At 41.3% G+C, this 21,563-nt stretch overlaps 1 protein-coding gene across 3 annotated transcripts in view; it reads left to right on the top strand.

Moving 5' to 3' along the window:
* LOC139965848 (putative ATP-dependent RNA helicase TDRD12) overlaps positions 1-18,596 on the top strand; it is a 132,160-nt gene extending 113,564 nt beyond the window's left edge. For all 3 annotated transcript variants that reach the window (XM_071968627.1, XM_071968628.1, XM_071968626.1), the window contains exons 41-46: positions 20-117; positions 2,469-2,807; positions 3,219-3,332; positions 4,115-4,277; positions 12,933-13,017; positions 13,687-18,596. In XM_071968627.1, the coding sequence (XP_071824728.1) occupies positions 20-117; positions 2,469-2,807; positions 3,219-3,332; positions 4,115-4,277; positions 12,933-13,017; positions 13,687-13,877 (990 nt within the window). In that variant the 3' untranslated portion in view covers positions 13,878-18,596. The remainder of the gene's footprint in view (positions 1-19; positions 118-2,468; positions 2,808-3,218; positions 3,333-4,114; positions 4,278-12,932; positions 13,018-13,686) is intronic.
* The last annotated feature ends 2,967 nt before the right edge of the window (positions 18,597-21,563 follow it).

The raw sequence follows: 21,563 nt of genomic DNA, 5'->3' as shown, positions 1-21,563 counted from the left end.
TCGTTGTGTTTATCATCAGCTGATCTGTGAATCAACCAAGATGCTCCAGCTTCTGACAGGAGAAGATGAAGTGGTGTCGGTAATGCGGAAAGAAAAATTAGGGAACTGCTTGGAATGGTCAGTTGAACATAATCAAAGCATATCAACAGCATGTTTAACATATCACGGCATGTTTAACACACTCAAATAATATCAACGGCTTGTTGAACACACTAAAATAATATCACAGCATGTTTAAAATACTCAAAGAATATCACAGCATGTTTAACACACTCAAATAATATCATTGGATGTTTAACACACTGAAATAATATCAATGGCTTGTTGAGTACACTCAAATAATATCAACCGCTAGTTGAATATACTCAAAGATTATCAATGGCTTGTTGAACATACTCAAGGAATATCACGGCATGTTGAACACACTAAAATAATATCAATGGCTTGTTGAGCACACTCAAATAATATCAACAACTAGTTGAACATACTCAAAGATTATCAATGGCTTGTTGAACATACTCAAGGAATATCACGGCAGGTTTAACACACTCAAATAATATCAACGGCTTGTTGAGCACACTCAAATAATATCAACAGCTAGTTGAACATACTCAAAGATTATCAATGGCTTGTTGAACATACTCAAGGAATATCACGGCAGGTTTAACACACTAAAATAATATCAACGGCTTGTTGAACACACTAAAATAATATCAACGGCTTGTTGAACACACTAAAATAATATCAACAGCTAGTTGAACATACTCAAAGATTATCAATGGCTTGTTGAACATACTCAAGGAATATCACGGCAGGTTTAACACACTAAAATAATATCAACGGCTTGTTGAACACACTAAAATAATATCAACAGCTAGTTGAACATACTCAAAGATTATCAATGGCTTGTTGAACATACTCAAGGAATATCACGGCAGGTTTAACACACTAAAATAATATCAACGGCTTGTTGAACACACTAAAATAATATCAACGGCTTGTTGAACACACTAAAATAATATCAACAGCTAGTTGAACATACTCAAAGATTATCAATGGCTTGTTGAACATACTCAAGGAATATCATTGGATGTTGAACACACTCAAAGATTATCAATGGCTTGTTGAACATACTCAAAGATGATCAACGGCATGTTTAACAAACTCAAATAATATCAACGGCTAGTTGAACATACTCAAAGATTATCAATGGCTTGTTGAACAGACTTAAAGAATATCATGGCATGTTTAACACACTCAAAGAATAACAATGGCATATTTGAATTTACTTAAAGAATATTAACGGCTTGTTGAACATTCCACAATCTCAATGTAGTCACGCTGTTTGATAATTGTTTGTATATCAGGCATCTTCAAATCCAATATCTATCCATCTCAATATATGTAAAAAATATAATATCTATCAATATCAATTCACTTTAGTCTGTGACATTGTATGAAAAATTAATATAAACATATGGGTTGTTTTAATTTTTCCGTTTCTAGTTCTGGTTAATGTAAAATAATAAAATCTTTGAACATCAGATATGAAACATTATGCTAATGTCGTTTTCTTTATATAAATAAATTATTTGCATTGTAAAACCATTATTATGTATATATATATATATATATTTTTGTTATAATATATATATATTCATTTCATTAACAAAAAGTCTCTTTAAAGTATCTCTTTCGAGATCCGGCTTTATGAATCTCAAATGACTTCGAGTTGGTAAGATTCATGTTTGATCTCTAGAGTAAGGCAAATATGTCACCAAAAACAGAACTACAGTGGAATTACTTGGAGGCCCGTGTTCGAATCCTGGTGGATTAAATAACCAATAGTACCTTGTCTATCATAAAGTTTTTAACCATTTTTATCACTTGGTAACAATGTTGCAAGGGAAAAAAAATTACAATATAGTTTTCATGAAAGATCTATACCAAATAGGTGCATAAATAGTCACTATAAAGTATGGTAAATATGTTAATGATTAGTCATAACAAGATTTCAAAAGTAAAATAAGACTAAAATGAATAATAAAAAACAAGAAAATTCACCTGCATTTGAATTATGATGAGGTTGACCAACTCTCCCATAATTAAAGCAGCAAAGTAATTTAAAAGTTTCTTTTATCCTTGGGGGTATGAAACCTGATGTGACATTGGAGAAACCATTCATGGTGTTAATCACAAATCATCTCCCTTGTGTTTTGTAGAAACCTTATACTTTAGTCACATTTGCGATGCCTTCTTGTGCATGTGCCACTTGAACAAGGACGGTGGGCTACAACTCGTATTAGCCGCTTTGAAATTACTTACAACAGTTAATCTTCGACTGACTTCTTTACTACAATTAGTTAACAAATATGGAAACATATATTATTTACTAAGATTTTATTGTAAAATTTTGTATTAACCAGTGTATAATTAATTTTATTTATTTATTTTTAACTGACTTGCAGCCTTTCAATGGCCAAATACATATCTGTGGATAGCGAGGCCTACCGACTGATAATGAGTCTGTCCAACATGTTTGATCCAGACTCTGACCTCAACCTTTTCGACAGCCAAGATGAAAGTTTTGAAGTGATTGGAGTGATTCCATTTGTAAAACCAAACAGTGATGTGGATGAAGATGAGAATGACGAAGGAACCAGCGTCGATGGTCCTCTGCTCCTCGCACCGTCAAAAGATCATTTGATAAAAGAAGAGGCAGGAGAAAGCATTGACGAGGGAACGTCTGATGTTTTTTTTTTAACTGAGAAGCTTCCTCCTCCTCTTGTGGATGATGATCTAAAAATGTGAGAATCTAATTTACTTTTTGTGAATTACAAAAGAAATAAAATCTTACAATTTCCATAGTCTTCTTAGACTTTGAGACTTTTCCATCACACTGCCACTACTGTAGCCATGAATGGACTCTCATAGTCCATGATGGCTTGGGTAATCTGATCCTTCAAAGTATGCCAAGACAAATCCATGCTTGCTGATGCCACAGACTGAAAGCTTTAAAGCTTTACTACCTGCACAATAAACTATTTGCTTGCTTTTTACATCGTGTATTTGTCTCATACTTTAAAATGCTGTGTTTTACCTTGTTTTTTATTGCTCTCTTGAATACCTTTAACCTGGAAATTAATTCAAGTTCATTATTTTTAGCAACTAGAAACTTTGTCTCTCTTCTTTTCTTTCGCTTTGACCTCTGTACTCAGCTACCACCCAAGAGTACAATGGTCTCAGCGGAGTAACTCTGTAACTATAAGCGTACAACTACGAGGAGTTCAGAGCTTCATCTTAGAGGTGACAAGTCTATCTGTCAAGTTCAGGTTAGTTTTAGTAAATCACTTTAAAAGAGGGTTGAGGTGTTAAAGCTTACTTAAAGCTTAGATTGTGAAAGCTTAGTTTGTGAAAGTAGCATCACAACGTTTATTTGATAGTGTTTGTAAGGAGTCATGACTTTAGCCAGTAACCTTCAGATGGTTGGTGATTTAAACAAGTTCACAAGGAGGAGTTGATGAATCAATTTGTGAAGTCTAATCAAAAAGTGAAGTCTAACAACTCTTTGACACCTTAAGAGAGGAGGTCACCTTACTGTCCACTCTCTGAGAATATATGCCTCTGGCTTGAATTGGTGTTGTCAGATGCTGTGATACACTCTCGTCCATGGGATGGGGATATCAAGTGGCAGTCCCATGAGTAGGAATGGATATGACAATTACACGCCTGCCTTGGAACTTTTTCCGAACACTCATCGACAAAGAGAAAGGCTTGATATAGGCCAGTGTTTAACCGCAATCATCACATGGATAGGGTTTCCAATGAGTTTCTATTGGCTTCCTGACCCATGGGAAATACTAAGGTTAATGGATTACAAGTAGATTGGAGGGCATCGTATTAAAAAAAGAGAAGAGATACTATATGGTGTGGGTGGAATAATCCAGTAGACACTTGATTGCAAAAGCGATCAGTTTTGTTGGATTTGTACTAAGGTTGTATAACTTAATGATGGTTGAACTATCAGTAGTGACTTTGAACATGGACAGCTTCTCTTTGGTCCACATTGTGAGTGCATATCACTGGAGTTGTGGTTTCTCATTCTTAATTACAGTACATTTCATGACGACAAACAGTACGAGTTTGATGTCCAGTTGTGCCACAGGGTAGGCCCCAATAACTACATCAGCAAGAGCCTTGGAAGCGAAGTATTGGTAACACTTTTCAAAGAAGGGGTGGGCGTCAACTGGCCTAGGCTCACTGGTAGCAAAGTCAAGGTGAGTGTAAGGTGGGCATACTCAGCAAGTAGCAAGGTCAAATTATTCAAAGGGGTTGAGTGTCAACTGTCACAGCCCCACTGGTAGTACAGTCAGGGTGAATATTAGAAAGTCAGACTTCAACAAGAGCTAATGTCATTAAGAATAGGGGTCAGCTGTCACAGACATGCCTGTAGCAAAGTCAAGGTGAGTCTTAAGAGAGCAGACTCAAAACTTACAAGGTCAACGTGTTAAGATGGGGGGGGGGGAGGGAAGGGGCCACCCGTCCCAGACACCTTTGTAGTGACCTCAGGGTGTGTGTCAGATGGTAGACTCACCAGTAGCATGTTAAGTTATTAAGAGGGAGTGGGGGTCACCTGTCCCAGACACCTTTGTAGTGACCTCAGGGTGTGTGTCAGGATTGTAGCCTCACCAGTAGCATGTTGAAGTATTAAGAGGGAGTGGGGGTCACCTGTCCCAGACACCTTTGTAGTGACCTCAGGGTGTGTGTCGGATGGTAGACTCACCAGTAGCATGTTAAGTTATTAAGAGGGAGTGGGGGTCACCTGTCCCAGACACCTTTGTAGTGACCTCAGGGTGTGTGTCAGGATGGTAGCCTCACCAGTAGCATGTTGAGGTATTAAGAGGGAGTGGGGGTCACCTGTCCCAGACACCTTTGTAGTGACCTCAGGGTGTGTGTCAGGATGGTAGCCTCACCAGTAGCATGTTGAGGTATTAAGAGGGAGTGGGGGTCACCTGTCCCAGACACCTTTGTAGTGACCTCATGGTGTGTGTCGGATGGTAGACTCACCAGTAGCATGTTAAGTTATTAAGAGGGAGTGGGGGTCACCTGTCCCAGACACCTTTGTAGTGACCTCAGGGTGTGTGTCAGGATGGTAGCCTCACCAGTAGCATGTTGAGGTATTAAGAGGGAGTGGGGGTCACCTGTCCCAGACACCTTTGTAGTGACCTCATGGTGTGTGTCGGATGGTAGACTCACCAGTAGCATGTTAAGTTATTAAGAGGGAGTGGGGGTCACCTGTCCCAGACACCTTTGTAGTGACCTCAGGGTGTGTGTCAGGATGGTAGCCTCACCAGTAGCATGTTGAGGTATTAAGAGGGAGTGGGGGTCACCTGTCCCAGACACCTTTGTAGTGACCTCAGGGTGTGTGTCAGGATGGTAGCCTCACCAGTAGCATGTTAAGTTATTAAGAGGGAGTGGGGGTCACCTGTCCCAGACACCTTTGTAATGACCTCAGGATGTGTGTCAGGATGGTAGACTCACCAGTAGCATGTTGAGGTATTAAGAGGGAGTGGGGGTCACCTGTCCCAGACACCTTTGTAGTGACCTCAGGGTGTGTGTAAGGATGGTAGACTCACCGGTAGCATGTTAAGTTATTAAGAAGGAGTGGGTGTCACCTGTCCCAGACACCTTTGTAGTGACCTCAGGGTGTGTGTCAGGATGGTAGACTCACCAGTAGCAAGTTAAGTTATTAAGAGGGAGTGGGGGTCACCTGTCCCAGACACCTTTGTAGTGACCTCAGGGTGTGTGTCAGGATGGTAGACTCACCAGTAGCATGTTGAGGTATTAAGAGGGAGTGGGGGTCACCTGTCCCAGACACCTTTGTAGTGACCTCAGGGTGTGTGTCAGGATGGTAGCCTCACCAGTAGCATGTTGAGGTATTAAGAGGGAGTGGGGGTCACCTGTCCCAGACACCTTTGTAGTGACCTCAGGGTGTGTGTCAGGATGGTAGCCTCACCAGTAGCATGTTGAGGTATTAAGAGGGAGTGGGGGTCACCTGTCCCAGACACCTTTGTAGTGACCTCAGGGTGTGTGTCAGGATTGTAGCCTCACCAGTAGCATGTTGAGGTATTAAGAGGGAGTGGGGGTCACCTGTCCCAGACACCTTTGTAGTGACCTCAGGGTGTGTGTCAGGATGGTAGCCTCACCAGTAGCATGTTGAGGTATTAAGAGGGAGTGGGGGTCACCTGTCCCAGACACCTTTGTAGTGACCTCAGGGTGTGTGTCAGGATGGTAGACTCACCAGTAGCATGTTGAGGTATTAAGAGGGAGTGGGGGTCACCTGTCCCAGACACCTTTGTAGTGACCTCAGGGTGTGTGTCAGGATGGTAGCCTCACCAGTAGCATGTTGAGGTATTAAGAGGGAGTGGGGGTCACCTGTCCCAGACACCTTTGTAGTGACCTCAGGGTGTGTGTCAGGATTGTAGCCTCACCAGTAGCATGTTGAGGTATTAAGAGGGAGTGGGGGTCACCTGTCCCAGACACCTTTGTAGTGACCTCAGGGTGTGTGTCAGGATGGTAGCCTCACCAGTAGCATGTTGAGGTATTAAGAGGGAGTGGGGGTCACCTGTCCCAGACACCTTTGTAGTGACCTCAGGGTGTGTGTCAGGATGGTAGCCTCACCAGTAGCATGTTGAGGTATTAAGAGGGAGTGGGGATCACCTGTCCCAGACACCTTTGTAGTGACCTCAGGGTGTGTGTCAGGATGGTAGCCTCACCAGTAGCATGTTGAGGTATTAAGAGGGAGTGGGGATCACCTGTCCCAGACACCTTTGTAGTGACCTCAGGGTGTGTGTCAGGATGGTAGCCTCACCAGTAGCATGTTAAGGTATTAAGAGGGAGTGGGGGTCACCTGTCCCAGACACCTTTGTAGTGACCTCAGGGTGTGTGTCAGGATGGTAGCCTCACCAGTAGCATGTTAAGGTATTAAGAGGGAGTGGGGGTCACCTGTCCCAGACACCTTTGTAATGACCTCAGGATGTGTGTCAGGATGGTAGACTCACCAGTAGCATGTTGAGGTATTAAGAGGGAGTGGGGGTCACCTGTCCCAGACACCTTTGTAGTGACCTCAGGGTGTGTGTAAGGATGGTAGACTCACCGGTAGCATGTTAAGTTATTAAGAAGGAGTGGGGGTCACCTGTCCCAGACACCTTTGTAGTGACCTCAGGGTGTGTGTCAGGATGGTAGCCTCACCGGTAGCATGTTAAGTTATTAAGAAGGAGTGGGGGTCACCTGTCCCAGACACCTTTGTAGTGACCTCAGGGTGTGTGTCAGGATGGTAGACTCACCAGTAGCATGTTGAGGTATTAAGAGGGAGTGGGGGTCACCTGTCCCAGACACCTTTGTAGTGACCTCAGGGTGTGTGTCAGGATGGTAGCCTCACCAGTAGCATGTTGAGGTATTAAGAGGGAGTGGGGGTCACCTGTCCCAGACACCTTTGTAGTGACCTCAGGGTGTGTGTCAGGATTGTAGCCTCACCAGTAGCATGTTGAGGTATTAAGAGGGAGTGGGGGTCACCTGTCCCAGACACCTTTGTAGTGACCTCAGGGTGTGTGTCAGGATGGTAGCCTCACCAGTAGCATGTTGAGGTATTAAGAGGGAGTGGGGGTCACCTGTCCCAGACACCTTTGTAGTGACCTCAGGGTGTGTGTCAGGATGGTAGCCTCACCAGTAGCATGTTGAGGTATTAAGAGGGAGTGGGGATCACCTGTCCCAGACACCTTTGTAGTGACCTCAGGGTGTGTGTCAGGATGGTAGCCTCACCAGTAGCATGTTGAGGTATTAAGAGGGAGTGGGGGGTCACCTGTCCCAGGCACCTTTGTAGGGACCTCAGGGTGTGTGTCAGGATGGTAGCCTCACCAGTAGCATGTTGAGGTATTAAGAGGGAGTGGGGGTCACCTGTCCCAGACACCTTTGTAGTGACCTCAGGGTGTGTGTCAGGATGGTAGACTCACCAGTAGCATGTTGAGGTATTAAGAGGGAGTGGGGGGTCACCTGTCCCAGACACCTTTGTAGGGACCTCAGGGTGTGTGTCAGGATGGTAGCCTCACCAGTAGCATGTTGAGGTATTAAGAGGGAGTGGGGGTCACCTGTCCCAGACACCTTTGTAGTGACCTCAGGGTGTGTGTCAGGATAGTAGACTCACCAGTAGCATGTTAAGGTATTAAGAGGGAGTGGGGTCACCTGTCCCAGACACCTTTGTAGTGACCTCAGGGTGTGTGTCAGGATGGTAGACTCACCAGTAGCATGTTGAGGTATTAAGAGGGAGTGGGGTCACCTGTCCCAGACACCTTTGTAGTGACCTCAGGGTGTGTGTAAGGATGGTAGACTCACCAGTAGCAAGTTAAGTTATTAAGAGGGAGTGGGGGTCACCTGTCCCAGACACCTTTGTAGTGAACTCAGGGTGTGTGTCAGGATGGTAGACTCACCAGTAGCATGTTGAGGTATTAAGAGGGAGTGGGGGTCACCTGTCCCAGACACCTTTGTAGTGACCTCAGGGTGTGTGTCAGGATGGTAGACTCACCAGTAGCATGTTGAGGTATTAAGAGGGAGTGGGGGTCACCTGTCCCAGACACCTTTGTAGTGACCTCAGGGTGTGTGTCAGGATGGTAGCCTCACCAGTAGCATGTTGAGGTATTAAGAGGGAGTGGGGGTCACCTGTCCCAGACACCTTTGTAGTGACCTCAGGGTGTGTGTCAGGATGGTAGCCTCACCAGTAGCATGTTGAGGTATTAAGAGGGAGTGGGGGTCACCTGTCCCAGACACCTTTGTAGTGACCTCAGGGTGTGTGTCAGGATGGTAGCCTCACCAGTAGCATGTTGAGGTATTAAGAGGGAGTGGGGATCACCTGTCCCAGACACCTTTGTAGTGACCTCAGGGTGTGTGTCAGGATGGTAGACTCACCAGTAGCATGTTGAGGTATTAAGAGGGAGTGGGGGTCACCTGTCCCAGACACCTTTGTAGGGACCTCAGGGTGTGTGTCAGGATGGTAGACACACCAGTAGCATGTTGAGGTATTAAGAGGGAGTGGGGGTCACCTGTCCCAGGCACCTTTGTAGTGACCTCAGGGTGTGTGTCAGGATGGTAGACTCACCAGTAGCATGTTGAGGTATTAAGAGGGAGTGTGGTCACCTGTCCCAGACACCTTTGTAGTGACCTCAGGGTGTGTGTCAGGATGGTAGACTCACCAGTAGCATGTTGAGGTATTAAGAGGGAGTGGGGGTCACCTGTCCCAGACACCTTTGTAGTGACCTCAGGGTGTGTGTCAGGATGGTAGACTCACCAGTAGCATGTTAAGGTATTAAGAGGGAGTGGGGTCACCTGTCCCAGACACCTTTGTAGTGACCTCAGGGTTTGTGTCAGGATGGTAGCCTCACCAGTAGCATGTTGAGGTATTAAGAGGGAGTGTGGGTCACCTGTCCCAGACACCTTTGTAGGGACCTCAGGGTGTGTGTCAGGATGGTAGCCTCACCAGTAGCATGTTGAGGTATTAAGAGGGAGTGGGGGTCACCTGTCCCAGACACCTTTGTAGTGACCTCAGGGTGTGTGTCAGGATGGTAGACTCACCAGTAGCATGTTGAGGTATTAAGAGGGAGTGGGGTCACCTGTCCCAGACACCTTTGTAGTGACCTCAGGGTGTGTGTCAGGATGGTAGACTCACCAGTAGCATGTTGAGGTATTAAGAGGGAGTGGGGTCACCTGTCCCAGACACCTTTGTAGTGACCTCAGGGTGTGTGTAAGGAGGGTAGACTCACCAGTAGCAAGTTAAGTTATTAAGAGGGAGTGGGGGTCACCTGTCCCAGACACCTTTGTAGTGACCTCAGGGTGTGTGTCAGGATGGTAGACTCACCAGTAGCAAGTTAACTTATTAAGAGGGAGTGGGGGTCACCTGTCCCAGACACCTTTGTAATGACCTCATGGTATGTGTCAGGATGGTAGACTCACCAGTAGCATGTTAAGGTATTAAGAGGGAGTGGGGTCACCTGTCCCAGACACCTTTGTAGTGACCTCAGGGTTTGTGTCAGGATGGTAGCCTCACCAGTAGCATGTTGAGGTATGAAGAGGGATTGGGGGTCACCTGTCCCAGACACCTTTGTAGTGACCTCAGGGTATGTGTCAGGATGGTAGACTCACCAGTAGCAAGTTAAGTTATTAAGAGGGACTGGGGATCACCTGTCCCAGACACCTTTGTAGTGACCTCAGGGTATGTGTCAGGATGGTAGACTCAACAGTAGCATGTTGATGTATTAAGAGGGAGTGGGGGTCACCTGTCCCAGACACTTTTGTAGTGACCTCAGGGTATGTGTCAGGATGGTAGACTCACCAGTAGCAAGTTAAGTTATTAAGAGGGAGTGGGGATCACCTGTCCCAGACACCTTTGTAGTGACCTCAGGGTGTGTGTCAGGATGGTAGCCTCACCAGTAGCATGTTGAGGTATTAAGAGGGAGTGGGGATCACCTGTCCCAGACACCTTTGTAGTGACCTCAGGATGTGTGTCAGGATGGTAGCCTCACCAGTAGCATGTTGAGGTATTAAGAGGGAGTGGGGATCACCTGTCCCAGACACCTTTGTAGTGACCTCAGGGTGTGTGTCAGGATGGTAGACTCACCAGTAGCATGTTGAGGTATTAAGAAGGAGTGGGGGTCACATATCCCAGACACATTTGTAGTGACCTCAGGGTGTGTGTCAGGATGGTAGACTCACCAGTAGCATGTTGAGGTATTAAGAGGGAGTGGGGATCACCTGTCCCAGACACATTTGTAGTAACAAGGTCAAGTTGTTACAAGTTAGTGGTAGACCAGACACTGTAGGGCATTCTCATTGGCAGCAAAGTAGAAAACTATCAAAGCAAGACTTCAAGGGAAGGAACATGAGAAAGAAATGATGGAGATCCATTTGAAATAGTGACAATTCTGTACAGCATTGTCTTTTTAGCTAAGACTGTAATATATTGAGACCATATGAAGCTTCCTTCACACCACTGCTTCCAATCCAGAGCTAATACTTGAGTTAGATGTACAAATGTAAGAATTGATTTGGATAAACCTCTTAACTGCATTCAGGTCTCTGCAGCAGTTATCTCCAGTCACAGGGTCACCTGAATTTTGAAAGAGAAAGTAAGGATATTGATATTTTTCAGTCCTCAGTGTCACCTATTACTTTGGGATAGACTTGCTTAAAGGAAATATGCAATATACAGTACAATCACAACCAATCGGCAGAACAAACTTGTATGTTTTAGAAATGAATCGATGGTAATTCCTCTTCCTAACCTGTTTTGATGTATGCTTTTGACTTTTACCATTAGTTCCTCTTTAGAAAGGAGGACTTCAGTATTATTCAGTTTTATTATACAGCTGCCATATCTGAGCATTGACATGTTAATGTTGTTTTATAATACAGCTGCCATATCTGAGCATTGACTTATTCATATTGTTTTATAATACAGCTGCCATATCTGAGCATTGACATGTTCATGTTGTTTTATTTTACAGCTGCCATATCTGAGCATTGACATGTTCATGTTGTTTTGTAATACAGCTGCCTTATCTGAGCATTGACATGTTCATGTTGTTTTATTATACAGCTGCCATATCTGAGCATTGACATGTTCATGTTGTTTTATAATACAGCTGCCATATCTGAGCATTGACATGTTCATGTTGTTTTGTAATACAGCTGCCATATCTGAGCATTGACATGTTCATGTTGTTTTATTATACAGCTGCCATTTCTGAGCATTGACATGTTCATGTTGTTTTATTATACAGCTGCCATATCTGAGCATTGACATGTTCATGTTGTTTTATTATACAGCTGCCATATCTGAGCATTGACATGTTCATGTTGTTTTATAATACAGCTGCCATATCTGAGCATTGACATGTTCATGTTGTTTTATTATACAGTTGCCATATCTGAGCATTGACATGTTCATGTTGTTTTATTATACAGCTGCCATATCTGAGCATTGGCATGATCATGTTGTTTTATTATACAGCTGCCATATCTGAGCATTGACATGTTCATGTTGTTTTATAATACAGCTGCCATATCTGAGCATTGACATGTTCATGTTGTTTTATTATACAGCTGCCATATCTGAGCATTGACATGTTCATGTTGTTTTATTATACAGCTGCCATATCTGAGCATTGACATGTTCATGTTGTTTTCTAATACAGCTGCCATATCTGAGCATTGACATGTCCATGTTGTTTTATTATACAGCTGCCATATCTGAGCATTGACATGTTCATGTTGTTTTCTAATACAGCTGCCATATCTGAGCATTGACATGTCCATGTTGTTTTATTATACAGCTGCCATATCTGAGCATTGACATGTTCATGTTGTTTTATAATACAGCTGCCACATCTGAGCATTGGCATGTTCATGTTGTTTTATTATACAGCTGCCATATCTGAGCATTGACATGTTCATGTTGTTTTATAATACAGCTGCCACATCTGAGCATTGACATGTTCATGTTGTTTTATTATACAGCTGCCATATCTGAGCATTGACATGTTCATGTTGTTTTATAATACAGCTGCCACATCTGAGCATTGACATGTCCATGTTGTTTTATTATACAGCTGCCATATCTGAGCATTGACATGATCATGTTGTTTTATAATACAGCTGCCACATCTGAGCATTGACATGATCATGTTGTTTAATTATACAGCTGCCATATCTGAGCATTGACATGTTCATGTTGTTTTATTATACAGCTGCCATATCTGAGCATTGACATGTTCATGTTGTTTTATTATACAGCTGCCATATCTGAGCATTGACATGTTCATGTTGTTTTATTATACAGCTGCCATATCTGAGCATTGATATGTTCATGTTGTTTTATTATACAGCTGCCATATCTGAGCATTGACTGTGAGAGATGGAAAGAAGAAGATGACTACGGTTATGATAGCGAAGCAATCAGTTTACCTGAAAGTAAGTAAATGTTTGGCACAAGGCAGACAACAGGTTTATTGGAAACACCATTTTCTAGTAAATAAAAATTTTTATGTAGTCACTTATCATCATTAGTAGTACAAAACAGATGAAAAAATATAGTCTGATATAGCTTATTTGTTTGTGCTTGTACAAGGAGGTAAAATAAATTGTATTCTGCAGTTCTAACAAAAGATTATGAACCCATATCAAGTCCTTCACTGAAAGGATAAACATTTTAATTATTGGTTTAGTTATCTCCATTCGAAGGAGGTAAAGTATTCATGTCATGAAATGGTGTTTGGTTCTGTTCTTTTGCTGGGATTTGAAACAACTTTGTCCACCAATACTGCACTGCAATGATGATGAATGGGTTGCCAGAGGACTGAGGCATATTCTTGTGTCAAATGGAGACCTGAAGTGTGGGTTACACGGCAGTAATGGGTTAAACAAGTCTACCTTTTAATTCTCGGATCACCCATTGAAGAGAGAAGGCTTGGTATAAACCAGTGTTTAGTCAGGAATATCACATGATAAGGATTATCAAAGAGCCTATGTTCGGTTCGTAACATTTGGGAAACAATAAACTTAACAAATTTGAAACAAGTTGACAACATACCTCAACCGGACTTTATTGACTAATGTCTTTGCCTTCTTTATTCTCTTAAGATAAAAATAGCGGGATCTCTTCAAAACAGTTTGAGAATGCAACTATCCCAGAGCTTGATGAGAGCTCTGTGTCCTCCTCATTGGATGAAGATGACAGCAGCTGCAGACGGAGCGATTCTTCCTCATCCAGCATGGGGTTCGGACGAGGCTTCCTACAGGAGGAACAAGGTGAAGATTACTCGGAGGAGTGAAAGAACAAGTAAACAACAATAGAAGATGGATGAAACTTGGATGAATTCATTTCACCATGTTGTATCAGAAGGCTGAAGCAAAAGATGAAGATGTTTCTGGGTGGGAAGAAAGATGATTGAAAAAATATTTGGATTGGGTGCTATCATCACTCTACTCGCCTCTCCATGGGAGAAGCTTCCAACAGATCAAAGTTAAGACAGAAAGATGAAAGAATTAACATGAGAGCATTTTGTGTGGACATTATCATGAGAAAAATTTCCAAACAAGTTTTTTTTAAGGAAGAAAACTTAAATTTACTGGTAACTTTTGTTATCTTTGAAATTCTTTTGGAGGGAATTACATTGCAAAATATGAAAATCATTTGCAGAAAATATTCAGTGAAATACAAATCCAATTTTCGGAATGGTGGTAATGTTAAGAACCTAATCAAACGTTTACGTTAAGCATTTTCATAACTTCAGTTTTTCAATTGTTTTGTATTTCAATTACAAAGATTACATCTGTCTATTAGATAAGTTACAAATTTTGTATATTGCTAGATGGGTAATATCTGTCATTGGTACAACTCAGATAACATGAAAGGGTTTCTATTCTACAGTGTGGGATCTATAGTAGGCGATACAATTCACTTTGCAAAAGTCAATTGAGCTACAACATTACCGATGTTATAGTAAATTATGCAGTGCTGACTGCTACAATACTTCCCATAAAGCGATTCTTTGGGGACAAGTTTTCATTGCTTCCCAAAAGTGCTTTATGTCTATGAATATGAAACCGATGTCGTTACAATTTTTGGTAAGGAAACTTTTGATGTAAAATCATGATTTACTGGCAAATCCCTGTGTAGGTAAATCCATGAAAGTGGATAAGATATTGGGACCACCAGGAATAACTTTTGAATAAGGTTATGTTTATGATGGAGATCACATCCATTAAATGGATTCATAGGAACTCTATATTGCATTATATTTCTTAAAATACCTTATTTCTTAACTCAATTGGGATGGCCATTGGAGCTTACACCACAGCATACTGTCTACCAACATCAGTTCAAAGACTGCCCATCAGGGGCATTGCCAGGAATTTGCCAAGGGAGGGGCGAAACCTGTGATTCGCATTGCAAACTATCTAAGCGTAGCGCCACCATGGTTGGCGCGAAGCGTACAAGAAAATTTTGGCTGAAAATGCCTCCCAGATCGCTGGAAATGGCACTTCCCAGGCCTTGTAAGTTGCATCTTAGCATTTTCTCTTTTGAAAATACTAGCAATATCATAAAAACATTAAAAAAAAAATTTAAAAATATGCCCAAGGGAGGGGTGGCTGCCCCCTTCACCCCCCCCCCCCCTTGGCTACACGCCTGCTGCCCATTTGCTGGATCCTGATGAAAGTTGTCCAAATTGTTGCCCGTGTCATTGGGCAGCATTAAACATTTACACAAATAGTGGTTGAAAGTCATTTGGGGTTAAATGCAGATCCAAACATGAAATCTTTATAAAATGCTTCTCCTTTTAGAGTTATAATCTGATCTGGATCTGACTGAAAATTGATGACAGTGATTGGTCGATGGAGAGGCAAACAAGTCATACAAGAATAAGAGGTCAAAGGTTATTTAAAACCATAATTGGCTGAAACATGAAATATTTCTCAAATAGATCTTAGATAGTAGAGCTTAATCTAATTTTGACCAAACATGGTAACAATTGTGAGTGACGATGAAAGGAAGTGTACAGGAATAAGAGGTCAAAGGTCATATAAACTTGTTTTTGTCCAAAGTGAGGAATCATTCAAACCTACATCTCCTCTTGTCAACAAAGGTCAAAGTCTGATAACTGGAAAGTCATAAGGTGGATGAACTTCATATTTAGTACGTGGATGCACCGTATTGAGTAGGAGACACTCATTGTTGTATGTGGAGGTCAACAGAGGTCAAAGTCTGAAAAAATTGTAAAGACAATAACTGAAAGACCGTAAGATGGATGAACTTCGTATTTAGTATGTGGATGCACCATATTGAGTAGGAGAAACTCATTGTTTTCTGTGGAGGTTGAAAGTCATTTGAGGTCAAAGTCCAAACACGTTGTAAACAGGTTCACTCACAAAGTGGAGTTTGGATTTACTTCATACTTGGTATATGGATGTACCTTATTGAGTAAAACAACCCTGTTGTTTTCTGCAGAGCTTATATGTCATTTGATGTCAACAGAGGTGAAAGTCTTAAAACCTTATAAACTCTAATTTAAAATGGAAAGCTTTGATTTACTTCATACTTCATATCTGGATGTACGTTATTGAGTAAAAGAACCCTTTTATTTTCTGCAGAGTTTATAGGTCATTTGATGTCAACAGAGGTCAAAGTCTGAACCACTTATAAACTCTAACTTAAAACGAAAAGCTTGGATTTACTTCATACTTGATATGAGGATGTACCTATTGACTTTAAAGTTCATTTGAGGTGGTCAGTCGTCAAAATGTACTGGTAAATAACTTACCTAACTACAGAATTGGTGAAAATTCTACTTGGGTGATTGTTGTACTATATTGTGTATCACCTGCATTAGGCAAAACAAATACTGACAGATGTAATTCCTTCCTCCAAAAAGTTGCAATGGTCACAACCTGTGTTGAGGAGGGGTTGGGAATGCATAGTTCTTCTGCACTTTTATCTTTAACATGGGCTAGAGAGCTGTGACATTTCACACTTGAGGCTATTTAAAAACTTGGCCATATTGGTCACCATTTCTGTATAAACCTATTGTAAGTCCCAGTTCTGTATTTCAGAGAGACAATTGTTCATCACTCATAGGAGCCGAAAGCCTGGTACACGCAACTTTAAGTCTTAAGTGCAAAAATGAAATTAGGAGAAACAATATGACAGATCTAACACCTTCCTCCAAAAATTGTTTCAGCTTTGATGAGTTACTTTTCTATGTCACTAACTGTCACAGGATCTGACATTTGCTCTTTTAGGTGTTCCTCTTTCACAAATGACCCTGCTGTCATCAACTTTCAGAATGGTGGCACCTTTGCAATGGTCAAGTTATCTGGAACTCTGTCTGATCTTCTGGAACTTGACTTTAGGATACATTTTCCTCAGTTGCTCTGTAAACTGATATTTTAAGGCAAGGAATCTCAAAGCCTTCTGGCTATCTGGTATTGTTTTTAATATTGATGTATGCACAATATTAACAGGTTTTTGTCTTGTACTTTTGGGAGGGAATTCTTAGACAGATCAGAGATTAGCAGTAGCTTCCAAAAGGGCTTAAGCACCTCAAAAGATTACATTATTCTGTCTATACTCTAACAGCTGTAAGACAACTTTAGTTTGTAAGTCCATGGAGCAATTAATTAAGTTATTTAACCTCAAGTAGGAACAGGTCACGTGCCCTTCACATCACTGTCAATCAAATCTGTCAAAGTATGCCAATTTTCAAGTGCCATCATATTCCAAAATTATCAGCCATCACATATGGCTGGCCTGTAGTACAACACCACAAGTACAAGTACATAGAGAATTCCTTCAGTATGAGTACAAGTACAAGGCTCTATGCAGAAGTACGTAATTGTGCATTAGTTCCTATGGTACACTTGAAGATGCCCGCTTGGAAATGGATGTGTTTACTGTGTAAGTCAATGGAGCAAGTAATTGTGGTAAGTAACCACAGTGAGGATCATTTGGCTCATTCCACTGTTTGAAAATTCATTTTGAAAGTTGACATGAATATTTAAAGTTGAATTATAAACTAATTTAGTTTCGATCAGTTAAAGGACAACCGTCAGTGAAAGTTACATTTCTATTTTGACACATTTACTATTTTTTTTAAAGCAGCTTTTGAGGTGATTCTGATAAGTATTTCTGCTCATTTAGTAAATTCTTATATCAACCTAGTTCATCAGCTTACTATCCAAATTTGAAAAGAAAATATCGCAAAACTTTGCTTTTTATGTGTGATTATTAAATCATAGTTTGAAATGCGTCTGAGTGACAAAATGTTCAAAAGAGAACACAAAGTCATTAATCACTTGCTCATTAACATTTATTTCATGAAATTAGTTAGGAGGGTGGGCTTATTTCGACAATGCTCCATAGGTTTGGTCAAATTTACTGGACAAATGCGAAAAAAGCTGCTTTCAGCTGGGGCTGATCAATCTATGTTTGCTGGATTACCAAGCTATAAAACACCTCTCATCTGTAGCAAACCCAACAGAGGCAGCAGAATAGGGTTCAATCTGACAAGGGGGAGGGTGGGGGTAACAAAATTCACAGGGCAGTGGGAGATGTGACTTTGAATTGAGGGGCAAAACCATAAGACCACCACAAAACTCCATGGCAGATGAACTTTCTGCATTCTATACCACAACGTGCAGTATTTGAAAGCTTGTTTTTCAAGAAAACTGCACTTTTCAACAACTTTTGTTTTGAAGCTTGTTTTTCAAGAAAGCTGCACTTTTCAACAACTTTTGTTTTCTTCAAAAAACAAAGTGTACTTTAGTTTGTATTCCATTTCCAAGGATAACTCATCATAATCACTTGACGTAACATTTTCAGGATCATGCGGTTACAGTTACGATGTAAGAGGACTGGGATTGAGTGAGGATCAAGTTGTTTGGTTTCCATTCCCAGCCTGTACGTTGTGGTGGTTTTCTTAAAAAGAATGTTACAGGAGTGTTCCATTTTTAAAAAATAAGGAAAGGTAAACATAATAAAGGCCTGATGTCAACATTGTCTCATTTTGCTTTGTTTAACTATGATCTACACAATTAAAATTCTGTTTACATACATCCCCTCCTTCTTAGCCTTAAAACGGTCAAGGCAGAACAAAATACCCAGGCTAACTGGCTAGTATTGATGAAATATTTATCAGCCTGCGAAGTAAATAAATAACAGCACAATAATTGTTATCCGGATCACTGGTTCGAATTCCTTTCTAGCTGAAACTTGTTCTTTTCAAAAGTTCCTCCAATTGCAGTATTCTTTCTGTACCTAACTGCTTACTTTGAAGTAAAATCCTGATTTAAGAGAGGCGAAGTGAGACCGGGACCCGTCCTCGATTAGGTGACCCGGAGAAAATGGAAGGACGTGAGGAAATATGGGGAAAAGACGCGTATTCTGAATATTACGCACTGGAGGGAAAGAAGATTACAAAAAGAGGCGCGTTGACATGTAGTCCCTGGGGCACCGGACCTGGCTACCGCCTCTGAGAGATGTGTAGCATCTCCACCCGTCCGACCCCCCCCCCCCCTCGGCTCCCTTCAAAAATATTTTCCGTCAGGTGACAGTGTCGGTTGTCGGAGAAATCTTGCGGTTTTGGGTACAATCGTGACTTTCGTGGGTAAATAGTTACCGCGAACATGTGTAATCTCCGATCAGAGCGATGATCCATCAAATATGTCATGTTACGTATAGATTCATATTCGCCAGTTTTGTCTGGAATGAATTGATATTGTCTGAGTAAGCTACATGGTATGTAGAAGGGCGATATGATTACGAAAATAAATACAGTACAATTCTCAAATCTGTAAATCTTAGCCGCCTGTATAGGTTTACATAGGCCTACCGTGCCATTGTCCAAATTTGATGTCAGTGATGGACAAAGTCCCGTATCGCTCTCGTTGAAGGACATAACTTTGTATTACGTAGCCTATGTTCGATAGGTTTCTACCGTTGGTAAAACTTCATTATTAGAACTGGTTGGTACCACCGCCGGATAGTTTGGATGCCCGACCTATTATTTAAAAAAATTATTTGCTTGTCAGAAACACTCGAACAAAATTATCGTGTTGTGCGGAGTGTTTATACAAACGATCAATATAAACACGGCCTCGACTTTGATCTCAAACTTTCGACATTCAATCTCACAATTTTGAAGTTTCATCCCCGAGATTACGACATTTTATCTCGAAATTTCTAGTTCCATATTCAAACTTTCCGATGTTTATTGTTATTCTTTGTACACAATCAATCAATGAAACGCGTAAAAAACTACCTTGATATGAATAGTAATTAATTGTCAATTGATTTAGGGCCTACTACATTTCATTCCATTGATGATTTGAACGACATTTTGTTTTGTTTAGTGACGGCAGACGATTGGCCCTGTCGGCCTATGAAAAATTTGCACTTGCAGGTTATCACACAGAAAGAAAAATATAAGCTCTTTGGGAAATGCGGAGTGTATAGCCTAGTGGTTAACGCCGGCGTCTCCCAGTCATGAGATCCCCGGTTCGATTCCCCGCCGACAGCAATGTGTGTCGTCTGGCAAGGGTGTTGTTCAATAACAACTTCCTGACATGGACGTTAAATGGATGTGTGCCGAGAGATTGGCTTCGGTCAGCTTGCGAGTCTACAAGCCTCCATGGCTTCTTTCGCGAGTTCCTGCTTGCGGGAAGATCACATATACATACATACATATACATACATACATACAAATAATGTTTCCCTGTTACATACTTCTTTTCTTCATAAAACCGTTCTGCCAAGTTGGTATATGGACATGACTAACCATTCTTTTGCTGCCCCTCCCTTTTTTCCCCTCTATCATCCCACTTCTCGTAGCTCTCTTCCAATATTTTCTTTTGTCTTTGTCCCTCTCTAGTTTACTCCCTACCCTGTTCCGTTAATCCTCTCCTTGTCCCTCTACAGTGTATCTCCTACCTCTCCTCTTCCCCCTGTTGGTTTCTTCTTCTCTCCATTCCTTGTCTACTAATCCTCTTACATCTATCTCTTCTGTGTTCACCCTGCTCATTAACCTATCTGTATTTTGTGCGTGTATTTTCGGAAGCGTAGAAGGGACATTGCATTGACACGTTACCAACTTGACAAAACGACAATTATCTGCAAATTGACGAGTTGACGAGATGGTAACGTGACAAAAATCAGAAAATTGACGTTTTGACGAGATAACGGATCTCGTCAATGCATCAATTTTCTGAATTTTGTCATCTTGTCGAGATGGTATACGTAGTAAGTGTGCAACTCGTCAATTTGCAGAAAATTGTTGCATTGACGAGATCCGTTATCTCGTCAAAACGTCAATTTTCTGAATTTTGTCACGTTACCATCTTGACAACTCGTCAATTTGCAGAAAATTGTCATTTTGTCAAGTTGGTAACTCGTCAATGCAATGTCCCTTCTACGCTTTCGTATGTATTTGTCCCTTCTGTTACTGTTACTTGTCATTCAGCCTCTGAAGAAGATCCTGCTAGGATCGAAACTTCAGGCCCACTTACTTTTACACAAGTTGGTATATGGAATACTGACTGTAATATTCTTGATGATATTGTAGAATGAGTACAAATTGTTACACTGGCCACTCGGCTGTTAATAGTTTTATATCTTGGAAAAGGTGTAAAGAAAACCGAAAGGTTCCAAGAGAGACATACTATAGAGAACCCGGAGACGGTCTTTCGTGGTCAACAGCCTGAGTGTGTCTGAGTAGTTTATTTTCATTACATTATTAGAATACAATACATTGGTATGCAAGGCCTTTCTTAAGGTATGCACGGCCGTTCATAATACTTAGGGTGGTGTGCACACGATCTACATATTGCACACGAACTTCTTTTATTTGCACATGTTACTAAACTCTTAATATATAACAATCCTCCCTTGTAGCTAAGAGACCACTATTTTATTATTGCAACAACGAACATATAATATTAGCAAAATATTCACGGAAAATACGAAT

Source organism: Apostichopus japonicus, chromosome 3 (genome assembly GCF_037975245.1).
Source record: "Apostichopus japonicus isolate 1M-3 chromosome 3, ASM3797524v1, whole genome shotgun sequence".
NCBI lineage: Eukaryota > Metazoa > Echinodermata > Holothuroidea > Aspidochirotida > Stichopodidae > Apostichopus > Apostichopus japonicus.
The sequence above is the reverse complement of the archived record's forward strand: the minus strand, read 5'-3'. Positions and strand labels throughout refer to the sequence as shown.